Below are 17,677 nucleotides of genomic sequence, written 5' to 3'. Positions count from 1 at the left end.
GTGTGATTAAACTTTCTGGGAGCTGTTTTTGTACTCACAGAAACGTCCCACACAAGGATTTTCTTTCTGTCCCCCCCACTGAGCAGCCGGCCCTTCAGCAAGTGCAGACAGCGGACCACCCCGATGTGCCCCGAGAGAGTGTGGAGGCAGGAGCCTGGGAGAGATGCAGGAATGCCCACAGGGGTCAAATAATGTCTACAGTGTTGGCTCGTTTGCAGATCAGCAGTTGAAAGTTTAATATTATATGGAGCAAAAGTGTGGAGCCCTCAGAGTGTATTGCTTCTGTCTGGATATCCTCACCTGTGAAGCTCCACACTCGCACAGTGCTGTCTGCAGACCCTGAGCAGATCACAGAGTCATCCATCATCAGGCAGTACTAAATGAGAGCAGAGGGAATGTGAGCTCACACAGCACCAGCATGTGCAATGTCATTGAAGATCTTATACATAGAAGGGTGGATAGAGGAGGTGCAGAGTGGAGGATGGGCAGTAAGGGAGGGAAGGAACGAGGGGAAGGGAGGGTGTTATCACGTCGCTGGTGTGTCCCTGGCAGTGCAGTGCAGGGCCCGGCTCTCCACTCTCTCTGTCCAGTGGGTAGATGGACACCCCTCCATCACAGTCCCCCGTCACCAACACCCGCCCATCGAACTGACAGCACAGCACCACCACTGAGGAGCCAGGGAGAGAAAGGTGAGAGAGAGGAAGAGGTAGGGGCCTTTGTGTCCTTAAATTAAATCTCCTGGATTGGCTGTCACTTGTTTTGTAGCATTAATATCTTTACCTTCGCAAAATTGATTGCATTTTGGTGTAAAGACCTTGATAAATGCTATGTCCCTTAGTGTGTAAGAGTGAGTGTGTTACATAGGGGAGAAAAGCATGTCTTTGAATCATGCAGGGTTTGCTTGCTTCCCAGCTGAGTGCTGGATGTATGATTGGTAGCAGTACCTCCGGCAGAGTTGACTCAGTGCAGGCAGTGCCCTCCCTGCACGTCCCAGAGCCTCAGAGACTCGTCCCAGGAGGAGCTCACTGCCAGGCTGCCTCTCAACACCATGGACTGGGGGGAAGAAAAGGGGGAGAGTAAGAACCAGAGAAGGGAAAAGAGATAGAGAAGGCAGCGGCTAAATGCAGCTTTTACCTGAATGTCATCCTGGTGTCCTCTGAGCACCTGTTTACAGAGCCCGTCGTCCACAGACCACCAGCGCAAGTCCCTGCAACACAGGCAGAGCAGCGTTCAGCACAGCTCAGGGAGGGAGGGAGAGAGGGAGGCCCCCGCTCCAGACAAACCAACTCACTAACAAACCAACTAACTAAATAAATATCACTCCAGGGATAACTGCAAGGGACCAACTCACCAGTCAGCCCCAGCACTCAACACTCTGGAGCCGTCGAAGCACAGCTGCTCCACAGCGCCCCCTGTGTGTCCTCTCAGCACGCGTAGGCAGGCAGAAGAACCCTCCTGGAACACACGCAGCAGGCCGTCCGCGCAGCCCGTCACCACCACCCCCGCCTGCACAGAGAACAGCAGCACTCTCGAGTCCACACATGGAAAAGAAAGTGACAGGCGGCTAACCGTGCGGAATGGAGCGCTTCTGCAATCTGTTACGTCCACATGACGTTTTACAACGTTAAACAGTTTTATAAAAAAAAAAAAGAAAGGAGGATTTTTTGAACTGATGCCTTTAATTGACTGTTTTTACCTCAACTGTTTGACTGTCACATTAGTCGTAGCTCTCCCTGAGTGTGCAGCGCAGTGTACCAGGTCTACTCAGTGGTGCACACACACAGGGTTCAAACACAAACACAATGACATGTAAAGCAGAGTGTGTAGGCGTGCCTCACTGACCTTCACTGACACACAGGTGACGGCATCCGTATGTCCCTCCAGCACACAGAGACAGCGAGCGGAGCGCACGTCCCAAACACGCGCAGTCCTGTCGGCACTGCCACTCACCAGGAGCCGGCCTGGCAATACACACAGACAGAGAGGGAGCTGTCAATGCATGACTGCACTCTCGGGGAGTGTTTGTGAATGGATGTGTGAGGCCCCGTGTGTGGAGGTGCGTGATATTGAAACACAGCGAGGGATGTACTGATGGTACTCTCTTTGAAGGTGACTTTCCTAATGACCTTAATTAAATAAAAAACGAAATTGTTCTTTTCCCCTGTACTTTCAATCAGCCACATGGAAGTGTGCGTGTGCAGGCATGTGTGTGTGTGTCTGTGTGCATGTCCTCACCATCGCAGTCCAGGCAGTTGACCCTGTCCCGGTGTCCTCTCAACGGAGGCACCACGGTGTACCTGCCCCCCTCCCAGTTCAGCCTCAGGTGAGAGGCCCGCAGGTAAACCTGCTTCCAGGGGCAGGTGGGGGTCAGCCAGGGGAACTGCCATAGGCAGGGAGCGCTGTAGGTGGGGGGCAGGAACTCTGCAGAGGGACACAAGAGCAGGGTGCGGGTTATCCACCTAGCCAAGGCTGTGTAGGGCCCCCTCCAGTGGAGATATAATGAAACTACAGCCAGAAGACCCTCACAAAGAGACCACAGGCATCTGCTGCTGCTACATTATCGTATATTGTTTTTTCAGTCTTTCACATTGTTTAGTTCTGGGAATGGTGTACATACACACGTGCATACAGTCATGTGTGATTACATACATGCTTTTGAAGAATATGACAGTAACATGAGAATAAGAGGGCGGTCCTCCTTAATTCCTCCGACCAAAAAGAGGGACATACCTCATTTAAAACAATGAATGCCAGTATAAGAGCAGGTATGGTGGCCCAGAAGAGCGCTGCAGTGCAGTGGTCAGTGTTGGGGGTGTATTCCAGCTGTAATAAAGCCTGCACAGGTACCTGCCGTGCTGCAGCTGTGCTGGGGCTCCCCGAATAGCTCCTGGTTGTTGTAGAGGTCCAGCCAGCCCTCCGCAGCACAGAGGGGCTGCCTGTTGAAACATTGCACATGATTTCCCATTTCAAACTCTGCACACTATGGAAACAGAAAATACTCAAATGCTATGAAGATCTGCAGCTGCCTTCTACGACATGGTGCAAAAACATCTCTTGAAATGCTGATCTCTTATACGTCACACGATGCGTTTCTTTTTTATTTAATCTCAGGTTTTCTGAGTGTAATAGGTGAGGTGTTTACCAGAGAGAATCGGCGTTGGCTCTCTCCCGCCATGCTCGGCTACAGCAAGCAGCGCTCAGCAGGTCCCGCGGCGGGAGGAAAGCGAGGACGGCCTCGGATACCTCCGGGGGCAGAATAAGGACGAAGTCTTGCCCAGAAGCCGGGTCTGGGGGCGCTTCAAGGGGCAAGAGAGGTTCTCCCGGGCAGGCCTGTGAAGGAAGGGGCTTTAGATCAGGGTTCGGTTTCACTTTGTGTAAAGTTCAAACACAGTTTAGTTATATATCGTACGTCTTTATGTGACTTTGCTTTCACACCTTAGTAATCGGGTATCATTTTTTTTAATTAAAAATCCATTTTTTTCTTCTTAATACTCGGCAAAAAAATTGGGGAGAGGGGGGGTTGATTTTTTTTTTTTTTTTTACAGACAAATAAAACAGGTGCTAATACTGTGAGGTATGTCGGAATGTAGAAAACAGTCTTTCTTTCCTCTTCTTGTCATAACTCGTTATTTCAAAAGGTAATACCCAAGTGCCCAAGTTTCACTCCAGCAGGCAGCATTTCATGCGCTCAGCTCCGAACTAGCGCCCGCTCTCCACTGAGCATGCGCACAGGGCCATTTCACACCACAGCTGTCGCTGCAAAACACAAACAAACGCGTCGTGTTTATAAAAGTAAACCCATGACCCGGAATGCTTGAACTCTCACTGGCACACACGCAGCTTTTTAATTGTGTATTTATTTATATAGTGTTGTTATTACCGTAAAACATGGTGTTTACACCTTGCCCGTGCTACAAATCAGAATCGCTCAAGCCTGGGCGCACCGAAATAAACACGAAAAAGTAATTAAAGTACCGAATTATAAACAGCTACCTTAATATTACTCTGAAGAGCCAGGCGTGTTTCGTGTGAACAGAATGCAGTCTGCAGCGGATTCAAACGATTCGCACATTGCATGAGAGGTTCACCTCTATTTTGTGCATACCAGTACATAAATATATGCCTTTAGCGATTACTTTCGTTTACATTGTCAGTCCACCGCTTCCGCGCCGGTTGATATGGCAACCGAGCGTCAGGTCAGCTAAACAGTGCAATGGATGGTTTCTTAAATGTAACGGCGGACCATTTTATGAAGTTACTAGTTTCAGCAGTAATTTAGTCATGCATTATATGCTCTATGTATTTGTTTATTTATGAAAATTGTTAACTAAGTAGTTTAAGAAATGTGTTTTAATATGTAATTTAAAATCTAAACGATGCTGTGTGTAATCCTATTTGTTTTGTTGTATGTGATTACATTACAGCGTGCTCATTGTATATTATGTTATTATAAATGGCGGGAAAAAAGAAACATCCGCCCAACGTGGGGCTCGAACCCACGACCCTGAGATTAAGAGTCTCATGCTCTACCGACTGAGCTAGCCGGGCAGTGCTGGGAAAGCCGCCAAACGGGAGGGTCTGACCCCTAGCCAGCTGTCATGTGTTTGCATACCGTACTATCCCGACCCGTCTTGCAAAGTCCACTGTTGGACTTTGAGCGACGCTGCAACATAGCTACAGAAGGAATGCGGCTAATCAGTCCACTGAAGCCGGGGCTAGCAGTGGGAAAACTCGCCACATTGTATTTTAACCGGGGCTGGCAGCGCTTTGTGAGCGCCAGTAGCGGTTTAAAAATGTCACCAGTAAACCTGAGAGTGGAGCCCGAGTCGAAGTGTCTCTTCGACCGGCCCGTGACAGTGAAAGTGGACGGTCTGGCCCCGCGTCAGTTGGTGACACTGAGGGCGACACTGACTGACGAGAAGGGAGACATCTTCAGCTCCTCCGCCCGCTATCAGTCGGACGGGAAGGGGCGGCTGGATCTCTCCGCGTCCCCCGCTCTAGGAGGTGACTATTCCGGGGTACAGCCGATGGGCTTTCTGTGGGCCCTCAAGCCTCAGAACCCGTTCAGAAGGCTGATGAAAAGGGACGTGACGAGACCATGCAAGGTCCATATCGAGGTACGGTCCGGTGGGGAAGAAGTGGGGAAGGACAACCCCGGGCCGCTGCTTGCCTCCTGCGCACACGAGCGGGTGTTCATCGGCCAGGGGGTGAGAAGGGTGCCGGTGAAAGAGGGGCGCATCCGGGCAACGCTCTTTCTGCCGCCCGGTGAGTGAGTGTGGGGTGTTTGTATTGTATAACGACATGCAATTTTACCAACTAGAATTAAAAAGGTCACATTAATTTTATGGTCCTTTATTTTTCCACTTTTTTAAATATATATATTTTTGGTACAATTGTATGTCAGAATACCATAACAGTGTAATGTATAATTGATCATATAGCAAGCATCCCAGGGCGCTTTACAAAATATGGTCAAGGACTTTCATTTCATTTCAACAAAAACAAACGGTCTAATGAAATGCAATGTGTAGCACAGTATTCAACCCGCCCCTCTCTGTAGAGAAACCCTTTGGAATCTGTGGGATGGTACTGACGCGTTCTTAGTCCCGCCCCCGTGCATATGGGTGCAGGGATGGCAATAAAGAGCTTTTACTACGCGTTTGATTAGCCACAGTGTATAAGGTAACAAGCTCAGGTGTGTCTTATTAAACTCATAGCAAAACATGCAAATGGTCAAACTGCTATGCAATGGGAGTCTAATGACCATCCCTGACATGTAGGGACACTTATGTTATTTTCTGTTATAGTTCTTGCAGTCAGACAGGCAGGCAGACAGACAGGCAGGCAGGCAGAGAGGCCTGGAGACAGCAGGCAGGCAGGTAGCCAGGCAGGCAGGCAGTGAGGCATGGAGGCAGGCAGTGAGGAATGGAGGCAGGCAGGCAGGCAGAGAGGCATGGAGGCAGGCAGGCAGGCAGGCAGAGAGGCATGGAGGCAGGCAGGCAGGCGGGCAGGCGGGCAGGCGGGCAGGCAGAGAGGCCTGGAGACAGCAGGCAGGCAGATAGCCAGGCAGGCAGTCTGTGAGGCAGGCAGGCAGTGAGGAATGGAGGCAGGCAGGCAGGCAGAGAGGCATGGAGGCAGGCAGGCAGGCAGGCAGGCGGGCAGGCAGAGAGGCATGGAGGCAGGCAGGCAGGCAGGCAGGCAGAGAGGCATGGAGGCAGGCAGGCAGGAAGGCAGAGAGGCAGAGAAGCATGGAAGCAGGCAGGCAGAGAGGCATGGAGGCAGGCAGGCAGGCAGTGAGGAATGGAGGCAGGCAGGCAGAGAGGCATGAAGGCAGGCAGGCAGGCAGGCAGAGAGGCATGGAGGCAGGCAGGCAGGCAGGCAGGCAGGAGGCAGGCAGGAGGCAGGCAGGCAGGCAGGCAGGCAGAGAGGCATGGAGGCAGGCAGGCAGGCAGGCAGAGAGGCATGGAGGCAGGCAGGCAGGCAGGCAGGCAGGCAGGCAGGCAGGCAGGCAGGCAGGCAGAGAGGCATGGAGGCAGGCAGGCAGGCAGGCAGAGAGGCATGGAGGCAGGCAGGCAGGCAGGCAGGCAGGCAGGTATGCATGCTGGCAGCTGACCGGTGCTGATGGCTCACTGGTTTCTGTGCAGGCAAGGGTCCGTTCCCAGGGCTGGTTGACCTGGGCGGGACAGCGGGGGGGCTGCTTGAATATCGCTCCAGCTTGCTGGCAGGGCACGGCTTCGCTGCGATGGCGCTGGCATACTTCGGGTTCGAGGACCTCCCAGAGAGGATGTCGGAGTTCCACCTGGAGTACTTCGAGGAGGCGCTGCGGTACCTCCAGGCTCTGCCGCAGGTGAGGAGAAGCCCCTTCACAGCCGATGTGTCTCCCTGGGAGCATGGCCTGTCTGCAGCACTGCCCTCCCTCGGCACTACAAATATATCTGAACCTCTGCACACCTGATAGACAAGCTCACTCTACAAATCAGAAATGATCCTTTGTGTTGCATTGTTTGCCTTTAAATCTGCTCTTTCATTTCCCCTTATTCCGATATGAGCAGGAATCCAAATAAAACTCATACCAATTCCTTTACAAAACAACTCCTTATACAGGTGTCTGATTTCCCATACTGTAGCCTGTAGAGTCTGACAATATTATTACTCTGTCTGGTCTGGCATCATTCATCCATTTCATAGCTTATAGTATGGCAATCATTTCTGCAGTAAACACCGATCATTGATCAGACAACCCTACTGATTTTCCTACATCAAATGTTGTCACATAAAAAGCTGATGACACTCTTCCACTGTCAATATTCTTTGATCCCCCTGTATATATGTGTATATATATCCCTTGTTTTTTCAGTATATCCTTCTACTACCCTCTTTGCTGTTGTTTTATGTTCCACCCCTTGTAATGTTTTGGTAGTATAATTGGCATACTTTTCTCATTGCCTGTTCCCAGCTCTCTTCACTGAGCAGTTTTAACCCTGGCTCTCACACTCCCATTGCTTGTTTGTTATATTTCCACTCAGGTGCGCGAGGGCGGCGTGGGCGTGCTGGGTATCTCGAAGGGTGCGGACCTTGCTCTCTCCATGGCCAGCTTCCTGCCCGGAGTCTCGGCGGTGGTCAGCGTGGCCGGCTGCAACGCTAACTTCATGACCCCGCTGCAGTGTGGGGGCTCGACGCTGCTGCCCGGCCTGGGCATGTGCCTGGAGCGGGTTCGAGTGGATGAGGCCCTGGGGGGGGTACTGGACTTCTCGGACTGCTATGAGGATCCCCGGGACCCCTCCCTGCAGGGCTGCGTGGTGCCCATCGAGAGAGCCAGCGCCAGGTTCCTGTTCCTGGTGGGTGAAGACGACCAGAACTGGCCCAGCACGCTGTACGCCATGGAGGCAGCGCAGAGGCTGGGGGCTCATGGCAGAGCCCCCCCTGAGGTGGTGATCTTCCCCGGAGCTGGGCACCTCCTGGAACCCCCTTACTTCCCGCACTGCCGCGCCTCCTTCCACAAGCTCGTGGGAGCCCCCCTGCTGTGGGGAGGGCAGCCCCAGCCTCACGCAGCTGCGCAGGAGCAAGCCTGGAGCAGGGTGCTGAGCTTCCTGAAGGAGAGCCTGCCGGGGGAGGCGGCGCGGAGCAGGCTGTGAGACACACACAGCAGCGCTGGGTACCCTTGACTGTTGTGCATATAGAGTTCTGTTTGGAAATGCAACAAGGCAAGAGTCTGTAACTTCCTTTGGTTTGATATATTTTGAAAGCGTTCCCTCCGGTCTTAATTAAATCCTGCGTTTTTTTTGTTTTTGTTTATTTTTAAAGGAGAAAAAAAAAATGTTACAGGAAGACCTCGAGAGTGCTTGAGAGAACTTAAAACATATAATTTAGATGTTTGGTTTTAGTTTTGTAAAATGAACGTTTCACGAAAGACCGGAGTAAAGGCTTTGGAAATATGGCCCTTTGCTTTCTAAAAAAATAAAATAGTTCCGGAATGTGATCTGATATATATTTATGAAATAAAACACTTGACAAATTGTGTTCAGCATGTCTTCGTTTTGGTGGGGGCCTGTGAAGCAGCTACCTGCTGTGGTTGGTAGCACTGTGACTGTCATGGGACTGCCCCGCCTCTAGCACACAAGACAGCAAACCTGACGCGTTGCATTGCAGAGGCTGGAACCGATATCTAAAACGATGTTTAAAACCACCTCTTTGTTTCTTTTTTTTTGAAAGCACGTTGCTGTCTGGTTCCAAACGCAGAAGGGTTAGGCAGCTTCTTTGGTAACAAAACGAGTTGAGACAGAGTTCCTCTGCCACAGGTTCTCTGCGCTCGGAGACATGTTTCTGCGCGGCGAGAGGGGCAGGTGGAAATAACGCCAGTTGTGTTTCCTCAGTTCTGAGTACTTTTATAAGGGAACCGAAAACTATAAAGAACTAGTGAAATAAAGTAACTCAAGGGCACAGTATCTCATGATTTATCCCTTAATCTAGTGAGGGAGAAAAAAACAAGCCACCACGTTGAACAAAAACACCTTGGCTGCGTGCACGGAGAATCTGCGCAGAATGATCTCCGGGAACGCAGCCCTGTTTAACGTGCTTATCTCGGGTTGACATGATAAGAGACAGGCTGCTCAACAGCTTTCTTCAGCATTGCGAGTCGGTTACTAGGAGACACGCCTCTGTAAAGTAGGTGGGATTGCGCTTCTCAGGGGTGGTGGAAACAGGTTTCAGTCTTTGGGACAGACAGGTGAGGTCAAAGTCACGCTGAAACAGGAGCTTCGGTGTTTCTCTCTGCTTTTCTTTTCTTTTTAAATGGGAAAGAAGGAGAGACAGGACCCGACTAGCCCGTTGTCATGCTGCGCAGAGGCTCTATCCGCACCCTCCCAGTGCTGGCCACTGTTTTCGTGAAGACCGAAGACAGGAAGAGGACGTTTGATAAACAGAACTTACCGGCAACAACGAGGGTAGGAACATCTTAAAAACAAAACGAGTGTTTCGTGTATTCTAATGGGAGATTTATACCACCACCCTTTATTGCTGTTATCCAGAGCGTTTCGATTAATACCATGCACAGTATAATATACACACATACATATATACATACAAACATACACACACTCACACATACATACATACATACAAACATACACACACAGTCACTTGGACATCATTTACAGTTCACGTGTCATACGAGCATATAGGAATTAGCAATCCTCCCCTCATTATTTGTCGGCTGGTGCAACTTGTTTGTGTGGAACTAGTTCAGGCAGTGTCCTATGGTGCTGACGCACGTGTTACTAGGGGCCATGTATAATTGCGGTAGATGTAGCCGACTCAGGTACACGCATGCAGTAGTGAAAGACTGACTTGTAACGCTACAGTTATGATCATCTGGCGGAGACAGATTCATCCACACTAAACCCACACACACGCACGCACATACATACATACATTCACACGGTTGTACAGCAAGTGCTACTGAATGCCACGTGTGACACATACATACATACAGACATACATACATACATACATACACACACACACACACACACACACACACACACACACACACGCACGCACACACACACACACACGCACCCTACACACACACCTTGCACTGTACAGCCCGTAGCTTGTACATTCTCATGTATTGTACCCGTTTGTAATCCATGTGCATGTATACCTTAGTATCACACAAGCAAATAACATTACACAAACACAAATTTAACAACAAACATCTCGCACATACAACATGGTACGTTCACGCACGTGTATCATACATACCTACATGCACCCATTCACACACACGCACGCACACACACACACACATACATACATACATACATACAGTGTATGTTGTGCTGTACTGTGAGCGTGTGTACTGTAAAGGTCAGTGTGTGTGCCGTGTTGCAGTGTGTGTGCTCGGTGTGCGGGCTAGTGTATGTACATTACCGTGCGTGAGGTACATTGGTGTGCCTAGGGTTTTCGATGTGATGGGGTCGTGGTAGGGATGTACATGACTACGTGCTATGTAGGGGATGTCATGGTATGTATGTAGTTAGTGTGTGTTATGTAACCGACCACAGTGTGTGTGAATGACAAAGAAACCCATGATTCTGGATAGTGTGCGTGAACCTAAGTACATTCACACACACGCACGCACACACACACACACACACACGCACGCACATACACACACACGCACACACACACACACATACATACATACATACACACACACGCACGCACACACACACTCAACAAAAAGCACGGCACAAACACACACACACACCTGTTGCGAACACACACACACACACAGACATACACACACACACACACATACATACGCACACCATTTCACACACACACACACAAACACCCATACACAGAGTATGTCCATGTAAGGGTGCACACGTACGACACCGTGACACGCACGCACACACACACACACACACACACCGTGGGCGCTGTATGTTGTGCGTGTGTAACGTACGTGTGTGCGTGTACACACAGCTATGAACATACATACATACATACATACATACATACATACACTACATACATGACAGCACACACACACACACACATGGTAACTTGTTTTACACACACGTTTGGTGTGTGTAACGGTGTACGTGTAGTATTTACATGTTGTACAGCGCTACTACATACAGTCCGATATTAAATATTGCTCACAGGTCACACACACGCACACACACACACACACATACACACCTGTGTGACGGTGTTGGTTTACCCAAAACAATGGTGTACTAATGTACTATGTATTAGTGGATACATTAACACCTGGTGTTGAGGAGTAGGGATACGCGATACCGTGGGCGATTGTCGGCTGTGCAGCAGTGCGTTGCACACCGTAGTATGTAATTGAGTATGTATAGATTAGACATTTCATGAGTGAATTTAGGTAACGTAAGGTGATTCCTTACGGTTGCGGCTTTACAGTGGGTCCGTGCGTAGCGTGTGTGCGGGCCTGCGTGTAGCGTGTACATGTAAGGGTTTTACGTGTACGCATGTTGTAAGTTCACACACACACACACAAACAACACACACCAGGACACAACACCGTGGCGCTCAGTGAGCAGTGCTCTCAGTATCAGGAATGTACACATGACTGGCTGATTATTTCATTCTCGCCAGTTCCAATCCTTGTCTGTTTTTCAGGGAGTTAAAAAAGAAACAATGTCCCAAAATACATAGCTGGAAGGACGGGGTTTTATAACAGGGTAGGCTTCCATTTAGATGCACTGGAGTTGGTTTTGTTGATGCAAGAGCAGCATTTTAATTCTGAACGATGGGATCTGAGAATGTCACTTGCTAAGAGCCGACCGTGGACACTGGAGTGCAATACAGTCATACAGTACGCTTTAAATCCGGTATGCATGAGTGTGTGCAGTTCCATGGAAATGAAGTCTAAATGTCACCCATGCACACAACTGCGTAAATCGTAGACGGCAATTCAATTTAGCTAAAGATTACAAAAAAAAAAGTTTCCAGAATTAAAACGGTATCCAGAGTCAGTATTTAAAATTGCGGAATATGGAGATCGATAATGTCATAGTTCACTCGCAAATGAAAATGCACAAACAACTGAAGTGTAAGTGCATTCATTAAGCGGTAGAGCCGTCGATGCGGGCTGTCCCGTATGGCGGATGACCGGACCGAGCCGCAGGAGAGGGCTAAAACCAGTGGCATGCATTTATTTATTTATTATTTACTGTAACAGTTAACATTCTGCTGAGGAAAATAGTCCCATAAAATCATTAGAACAGAAAAACTACATACACGTAGAGAAAACGCTATTATTATTATTATTATTATTATTATTGTTGTTGTTGTTGTTGTTGCTAACATATTTATTTACTGGGCTCTTACTCTTTCTTGTTATAATTTTTCTGATCACGTATACTCGTTGAACAGTCCGTGCAGTACTGAGTCGGACTCGATGCTTGCTGTTGGAGGCGGGGCGTCATTCGAGCAGGCAGGCAGTGGATTGGCTCCCGTTGAAAGACCTGAAACAGGGTTGGCTGTTTGACTGGCTGGTTTTGAGGGAGGGGGTTGTTTGGGTCCAGCCGATGACAGAATTGTGGACCTGCCTTGTCGTCCCTATTGATTTGCTGTCCAGTAGCTGCGAATTGAGCCTTCATTACGGTGTCTTGATTTCCCTTGTCTCTAGACCAGCATCAGTTAAGCAGTTTTTTATGTTATCAAATTATTGTAGATTAGAAAGTTAAGAGAAAGAGCCGGTATTGCGCAGATTGATTTAGAATATAATTCACAGTTAAGCACTTCAACTTTCCAGCCGGCATCTATGCAAAACAGAAGCCCGCTAGATCTGAAAGCTGATTGGCTGTGCTGACTGTATCTGAGTGCTGGATATCCCAGTGCTGACAGTATCTGAGTGCTGGTATCCCAGTGCTGACAGTATCTGAGTGCTGGATATCCCAGTGCTGACTGTATCTGAGTGCTGGATATCCCAGTGCTGACAGTATCTGAGTGCTGGGTATCCCAGTGCTGACTGTATCTGAGTGCTGGGTATCCCAGTGCTGACTGTATCTGAGTGCTGGTATCCCAGTGCTGACAGTATCTGAGTGCTGGATATCCCAGTGCTGACAGTATCTGAGTGCTGGGTATCCCAGAGCTGACTGTATCTGAGTGCTGGGTATCCCAGTGCTGACAGTATCTGAGTGCTGGGTATCCCAGTGCTGACTGTATCTGAGTGCTGGATATCCCAGTGCTGACTGTATCTGAGTGCTGGATGTCCCAGTGCTGACTGTATCTGAGTGCTGGATATCCCAGTGCTGACTGTATCTGAGTGCTGGGTATCCCAGTGCTGACTGTATCTGAGTGCTGGATATCCCAGTGCTGACTGTATCTGAGTGCTGGATATCCCAGTGCTGACTGTATCTGAGTGCTGGATATCCCAGTGCTGACTGTATCTGAGTGCTGGATATCCCAGTGCTGACTGTATCTGAGTGCTGGGTATCCCAGTGCTGACAGTATCTGAGTGCTGGGTATCCCAGTGCTGACTGTATCTGAGTGCTGGATATCCCAGTGCTGACTGTATCTGAGTGCTGGATGTCCCAGTGCTGACTGTATCTGAGTGCTGGATATCCCAGTGCTGACTGTATCTGAGTGCTGGGTATCCCAGTGCTGACTGTATCTGAGTGCTGGATATCCCAGTGCTGACTGTATCTGAGTGCTGGATATCCCAGTGCTGACTGTATCTGAGTGCTGGATATCCCAGTGCTGACTGTATCTGAGTGCTGGATATCCCAGTGCTGACTGTATCTGAGTGCTGGGTATCCCAGTGCTGACTGTATCTGAGTGCTGGATATCCCAGTGCTGACTGTATCTGAGTGCTGGATATCCCAGTGCTGACTGTATCTGAGTGCTGGGTATCCCACTGCTGACTGTCTGAGTGCTGGATATCCCAGTGCTGACAGTATCTGAGTGCTGGGTATCCCAGAGCTGACATGTACATATGCGATCATTTACATGGTGCACACAGTCACCACTTCTCTCTGCAGAACTGCTGAAAATAATTTTCTTTTTTTCTTTTCTTTAGAAAGAAGTTGATCCTTACAGGAACCTTTCTGTGAAAATCATAGAAGCCAAAAACATTCCCAAGAAGGATCTGTGTGAGTTCTGACAGAGCAGCAGAGCTGAGAGTGCAGCGTGTACACTAGTGCTCATTATTATTAATGTGCTGGTAATGACAGCGCTGCAGAGCTGAGAGTGCAGTGTGTACACTAGTGCTCATTATTATTAATGTGCTGGTAATGACAGCGCTGCAGAGCTGAGAGTGCAGTGTGTACACTAGTGCTCATTATTATTAATGTGCTGGTAATGACAGCGCTGCAGAGCTGAGAGTGCAGTGTGTACACTAGTGCTCATTATTATTAATGTGCTGGTAATGACAGCGCTGCAGAGCTGAGAGTGCAGTGTGGACACTAGTGCTCATTATTATTAATGTGCTGGTAATGACAGCGCTGCAGAGCTGAGAGTGCAGTGTGTACACTAGTGCTCATTATTATTAATGTGCTGGTAATGACAGCGCTGCAGAGCTGAGAGTGCAGTGTGTACACTAGTGCTCATTATTATTAATGTGCTGGTAATGACAGCGCTGCAGAGCTGAGAGTGCAGTGTGTACACTAGTGCTCATTATTATTAATGTGCTGGTAATGACAGCGCTGCAGAGCTGAGAGTGCAGTGTGTACACTAGTGCTCATTATTAATGTGCAAGGTGCAGTGCGCAGGATGCAAGCAAAGGGTGCATGTTGTAGGGTGCAGGGCACAGGTCACAGGCACAAGGCGCAGGGTGCAGGGTGCAGGCTGAGGGTGCAGGGCTAGTGTGAGTTTCAATCCCCCAGTCAGTAGTTGAGTGAGGTGTTGCTGTCTCTCCGCAGTTTCTCAGTCAGACTGCTACGTGGCTCTCAGACTCCCCACGGCATCGTCGAAGACTCACCGCACCCGAACCGTGTGGGACTCTAGCTCCCCCGTGTGGAACGAGACCTTCCACTACAGGATACACAGCCACGTGAAGGTAGAGATCGCTGGGCAGAGTACAGGGTACAGTAGTGTGATCAGCACAAGGCATATATATATATATATATATAATATATATATTATATATATATATACACTAATATATGTATATAATATATAATATATATATATATATATATATATATATATATATATATATATATATATATATATCTATATATATATATATATATAATGTATCAAATTAAGAACTTTGAGAGCGAGTTCAGGTCTCTGTGGAACCGTGCTGCAGAGTGGGAGTGTTCCACGCGCTCCTGAGCTGTTCCAGTTTCACATTCCGCTCTCTGTTCTAGAATGTTCTGGAGCTGAGTGTGCTTGACCAGGACCTGCTCTCCAGAGACGACCTCTGCATCAACGTGTTCTATGACCTCGATAACCTTTCACCCGGGGAGGTGGTGCGGCACGTCTTCACACTGAACCCTGAGGTGAGGGGAGGGGGCACAGGAAACGGTAGAATATGGTGTGTTACCATCATCACTGTTATACAGCAATGTAGTGTATGTAATACACATTGACTTTGCCTGTTGCCTGGAAAAGCTCTAAGGTTTTATAATAATAATGTTATAATTTGATGTGCCCCTTTTAAAATGTAAAGAAGTGAGAAGTCATTGAAAGTCTGCCTCTGGACAGGGTATGGTTTTCCTGTGTTTAGTCCAAACCTGTGAATCATGCAATTCTGCACGTAGACAAGCCCCCGCCATGGTGTTTTAATAAGACCAAGACGATGTGGTATAACCTGGGGTTTCATCTTTGCTTCTCACAAGATGTTACTTCTTCAATGATTGTGAACTCATTTCTATTGTAAAACCACAAGTCTGTCTATTGAAACCAGACTTGCAACGTGGAGCTATGTTTGATCACAGGAGCAGACCACAAACTTCTGCTTGATGACACAATAGAATGGTAGCACTCCAGCTCCGATGAGAGGGACAGCTTTGCAGTTGCTCACAGTGACTGGGTAACTCCTCTGTCGGGTGGAACCCCCATGTCCTGTGGGATATAGTCTATCCACTATATCAATGTATCAAAGACCTGGACGTTTGTTACAGTATTGATTTGCTTTGTTCCTGAGTAAAACTCTTTTGATTGAAATTCCCTGAAGAAGACTGACTTATTACCGTTAAAAAGAACACATTTGTAAGGATGGTGGATGGGTTGGTTTGCTGCATTGCTGAGTCCACTGGCTGACTGCACTGCTTATGAAAGAGTTGTGCTGTAGCTAGTTGTGTGCCGTTACAATCTGTTTTATTACTTTGCATGATTTTATGCAGATCCACTTTTCCTGCAGTGTTGTGTGTGACTCTGATTGTAACCTGTGCTGCTGTCTGCCTGTCTTGTGTTTCAGACGAAGGAGGAGCTGCATGTGGAGTTCACAGTGGAGGAGAGGTGAGCGGGACTCAGGAACAGAGACACAATTGAGTTCGTGTAGATCCTTTCACACGCTTCAGAGGGTTTCAGTTTCCTGGTTATTATTTTTATTTTATTTGTTTTTACAGCAAGGAGCCTCCTGGAGAAATTCAGACAAATGGTGTGCTGGTGGTAAGTGCACTCACCTGTAGGGGGCAGTGTAAAGCAGTTGAAACCCTGCCCTGGACCAGGCAGAGATAAAGAGCGAGACAGGGGCAGAGACAGAGGGACGGGTGTCTCAACAGGGAGCTGTTCACAGAAGTTAAGAGTTTACTTGCACTCAGTTTGGAACTTAGCCAGGACACTGGGTGCCATGTGATGGGTGATCTTTAATAACAGGAAAATAAAACAGGCAGCTCTTCGCGTGATCCTGTAACTGAGAATCACTAACAGTGGCATCATGTGCTCTAGCTAAGGGGGTATTTGAATAGTGAGATACGCGGTCAGGTGCAAGCGTGCACATTGGGCTCAGCGAGCAGCTGACACTGTCACCTCCGGTCTGTGGAACGTGTACCTCCTGAAAGACTGGTCTTATGAACTGTTGGGATATTAAGAATAAATGTACTCCCATTGCCTCTGAAATGCTCCATTTGAATTCTCACCTTGCCGCTGTAACACTTACCGATCAGGAGGACTAAAGACCTCTGCCCCGTCTGTTACTGTGCAAGGACCATATAATCATGTTGGTACAGAGCGCTGTAATGAGCTCTCTCTGGAAGGTAACTGAATCTCACAAGGCCTTGTCTGTTAGCTCTGATAAGAGAATCCAGGGTTCAATACTCACTCACTAGCAGCAGCTGATAAAATCTTTCCACAGCCCTTCCTGTCCCACACTTGCGGTTTTAAAAGAAACGCACGCAATATCAGAGATGCATCCTCATTGAAAACTAAAATACTGGACTCAGTCTGCAGCTGTGTTTTTATTTATTTGATTCAGTTATGTATTTATTATATTTATTTTTTTAATATAGTTCACCTTTTACTAGTAAAAGGTTACAGTACACTGTATCATGCAGAGGGACTGGCTGTGATTCACATTCTGGGCTCTGTCTTTCAGGCCAGCCATCTTTCCCTTCTGGAGGTCCAGGTGGAGAACAGTACAGAGGCAAAGGCTCTCGCTAGAGGTCAGTGAATATTGAAATGCATCCCCAGCCTGGCTGGATGGAGGATCTCTCCGGTGTAGGGACACGGTGTGGTGCTGAGT

At 48.4% G+C, this 17,677-nt stretch overlaps 2 protein-coding genes and 1 non-coding gene across 3 annotated transcripts in view; 2 read left to right on the top strand and 1 right to left on the bottom strand.

The window, feature by feature from the left end:
* Positions 1–4,475: 4,475 nt before the first annotated feature.
* trnak-cuu lies at positions 4,476–4,548 on the bottom strand. The gene has a single exon. It is a non-coding gene; the product is annotated as a tRNA-Lys (tRNA).
* Positions 4,549–4,627: 79 nt separating this feature from the next.
* Positions 4,628–8,514, top strand: LOC121323905 (acyl-coenzyme A thioesterase 1-like). Its single transcript, XM_041265231.1, has 3 exons — positions 4,628–5,265; positions 6,645–6,847; positions 7,527–8,514. The coding sequence occupies exons 1-3, from the start codon at positions 4,686–4,688 to the stop codon at positions 8,133–8,135; spliced, it is 1,392 nt and encodes a 463-aa protein (XP_041121165.1). The 5' UTR covers positions 4,628–4,685; the 3' UTR covers positions 8,136–8,514.
* Positions 8,515–8,986: 472 nt separating this feature from the next.
* LOC121324293 (cytosolic phospholipase A2 zeta-like) overlaps positions 8,987–17,677 on the top strand; it is a 33,283-nt gene continuing 24,592 nt past the window's right edge. The window contains exons 1-7 of the mRNA XM_041266003.1: positions 8,987–9,443; positions 14,066–14,138; positions 14,907–15,043; positions 15,360–15,491; positions 16,412–16,452; positions 16,563–16,605; positions 17,531–17,597. Coding sequence (XP_041121937.1) covers positions 9,333–9,443; positions 14,066–14,138; positions 14,907–15,043; positions 15,360–15,491; positions 16,412–16,452; positions 16,563–16,605; positions 17,531–17,597 — 604 coding nt within the window. The 5' untranslated portion in view covers positions 8,987–9,332. The remainder of the gene's footprint in view (positions 9,444–14,065; positions 14,139–14,906; positions 15,044–15,359; positions 15,492–16,411; positions 16,453–16,562; positions 16,606–17,530; positions 17,598–17,677) is intronic.

The sequence above is a fragment of the Polyodon spathula genome, chromosome 12 (assembly GCF_017654505.1).
Source record: "Polyodon spathula isolate WHYD16114869_AA chromosome 12, ASM1765450v1, whole genome shotgun sequence".
Classification (NCBI taxonomy): Eukaryota; Metazoa; Chordata; class Actinopteri; order Acipenseriformes; family Polyodontidae; genus Polyodon; species Polyodon spathula.
Note: the sequence above shows the minus strand (reverse complement) of the source record. Positions and strands in the feature narration are given on the sequence as shown.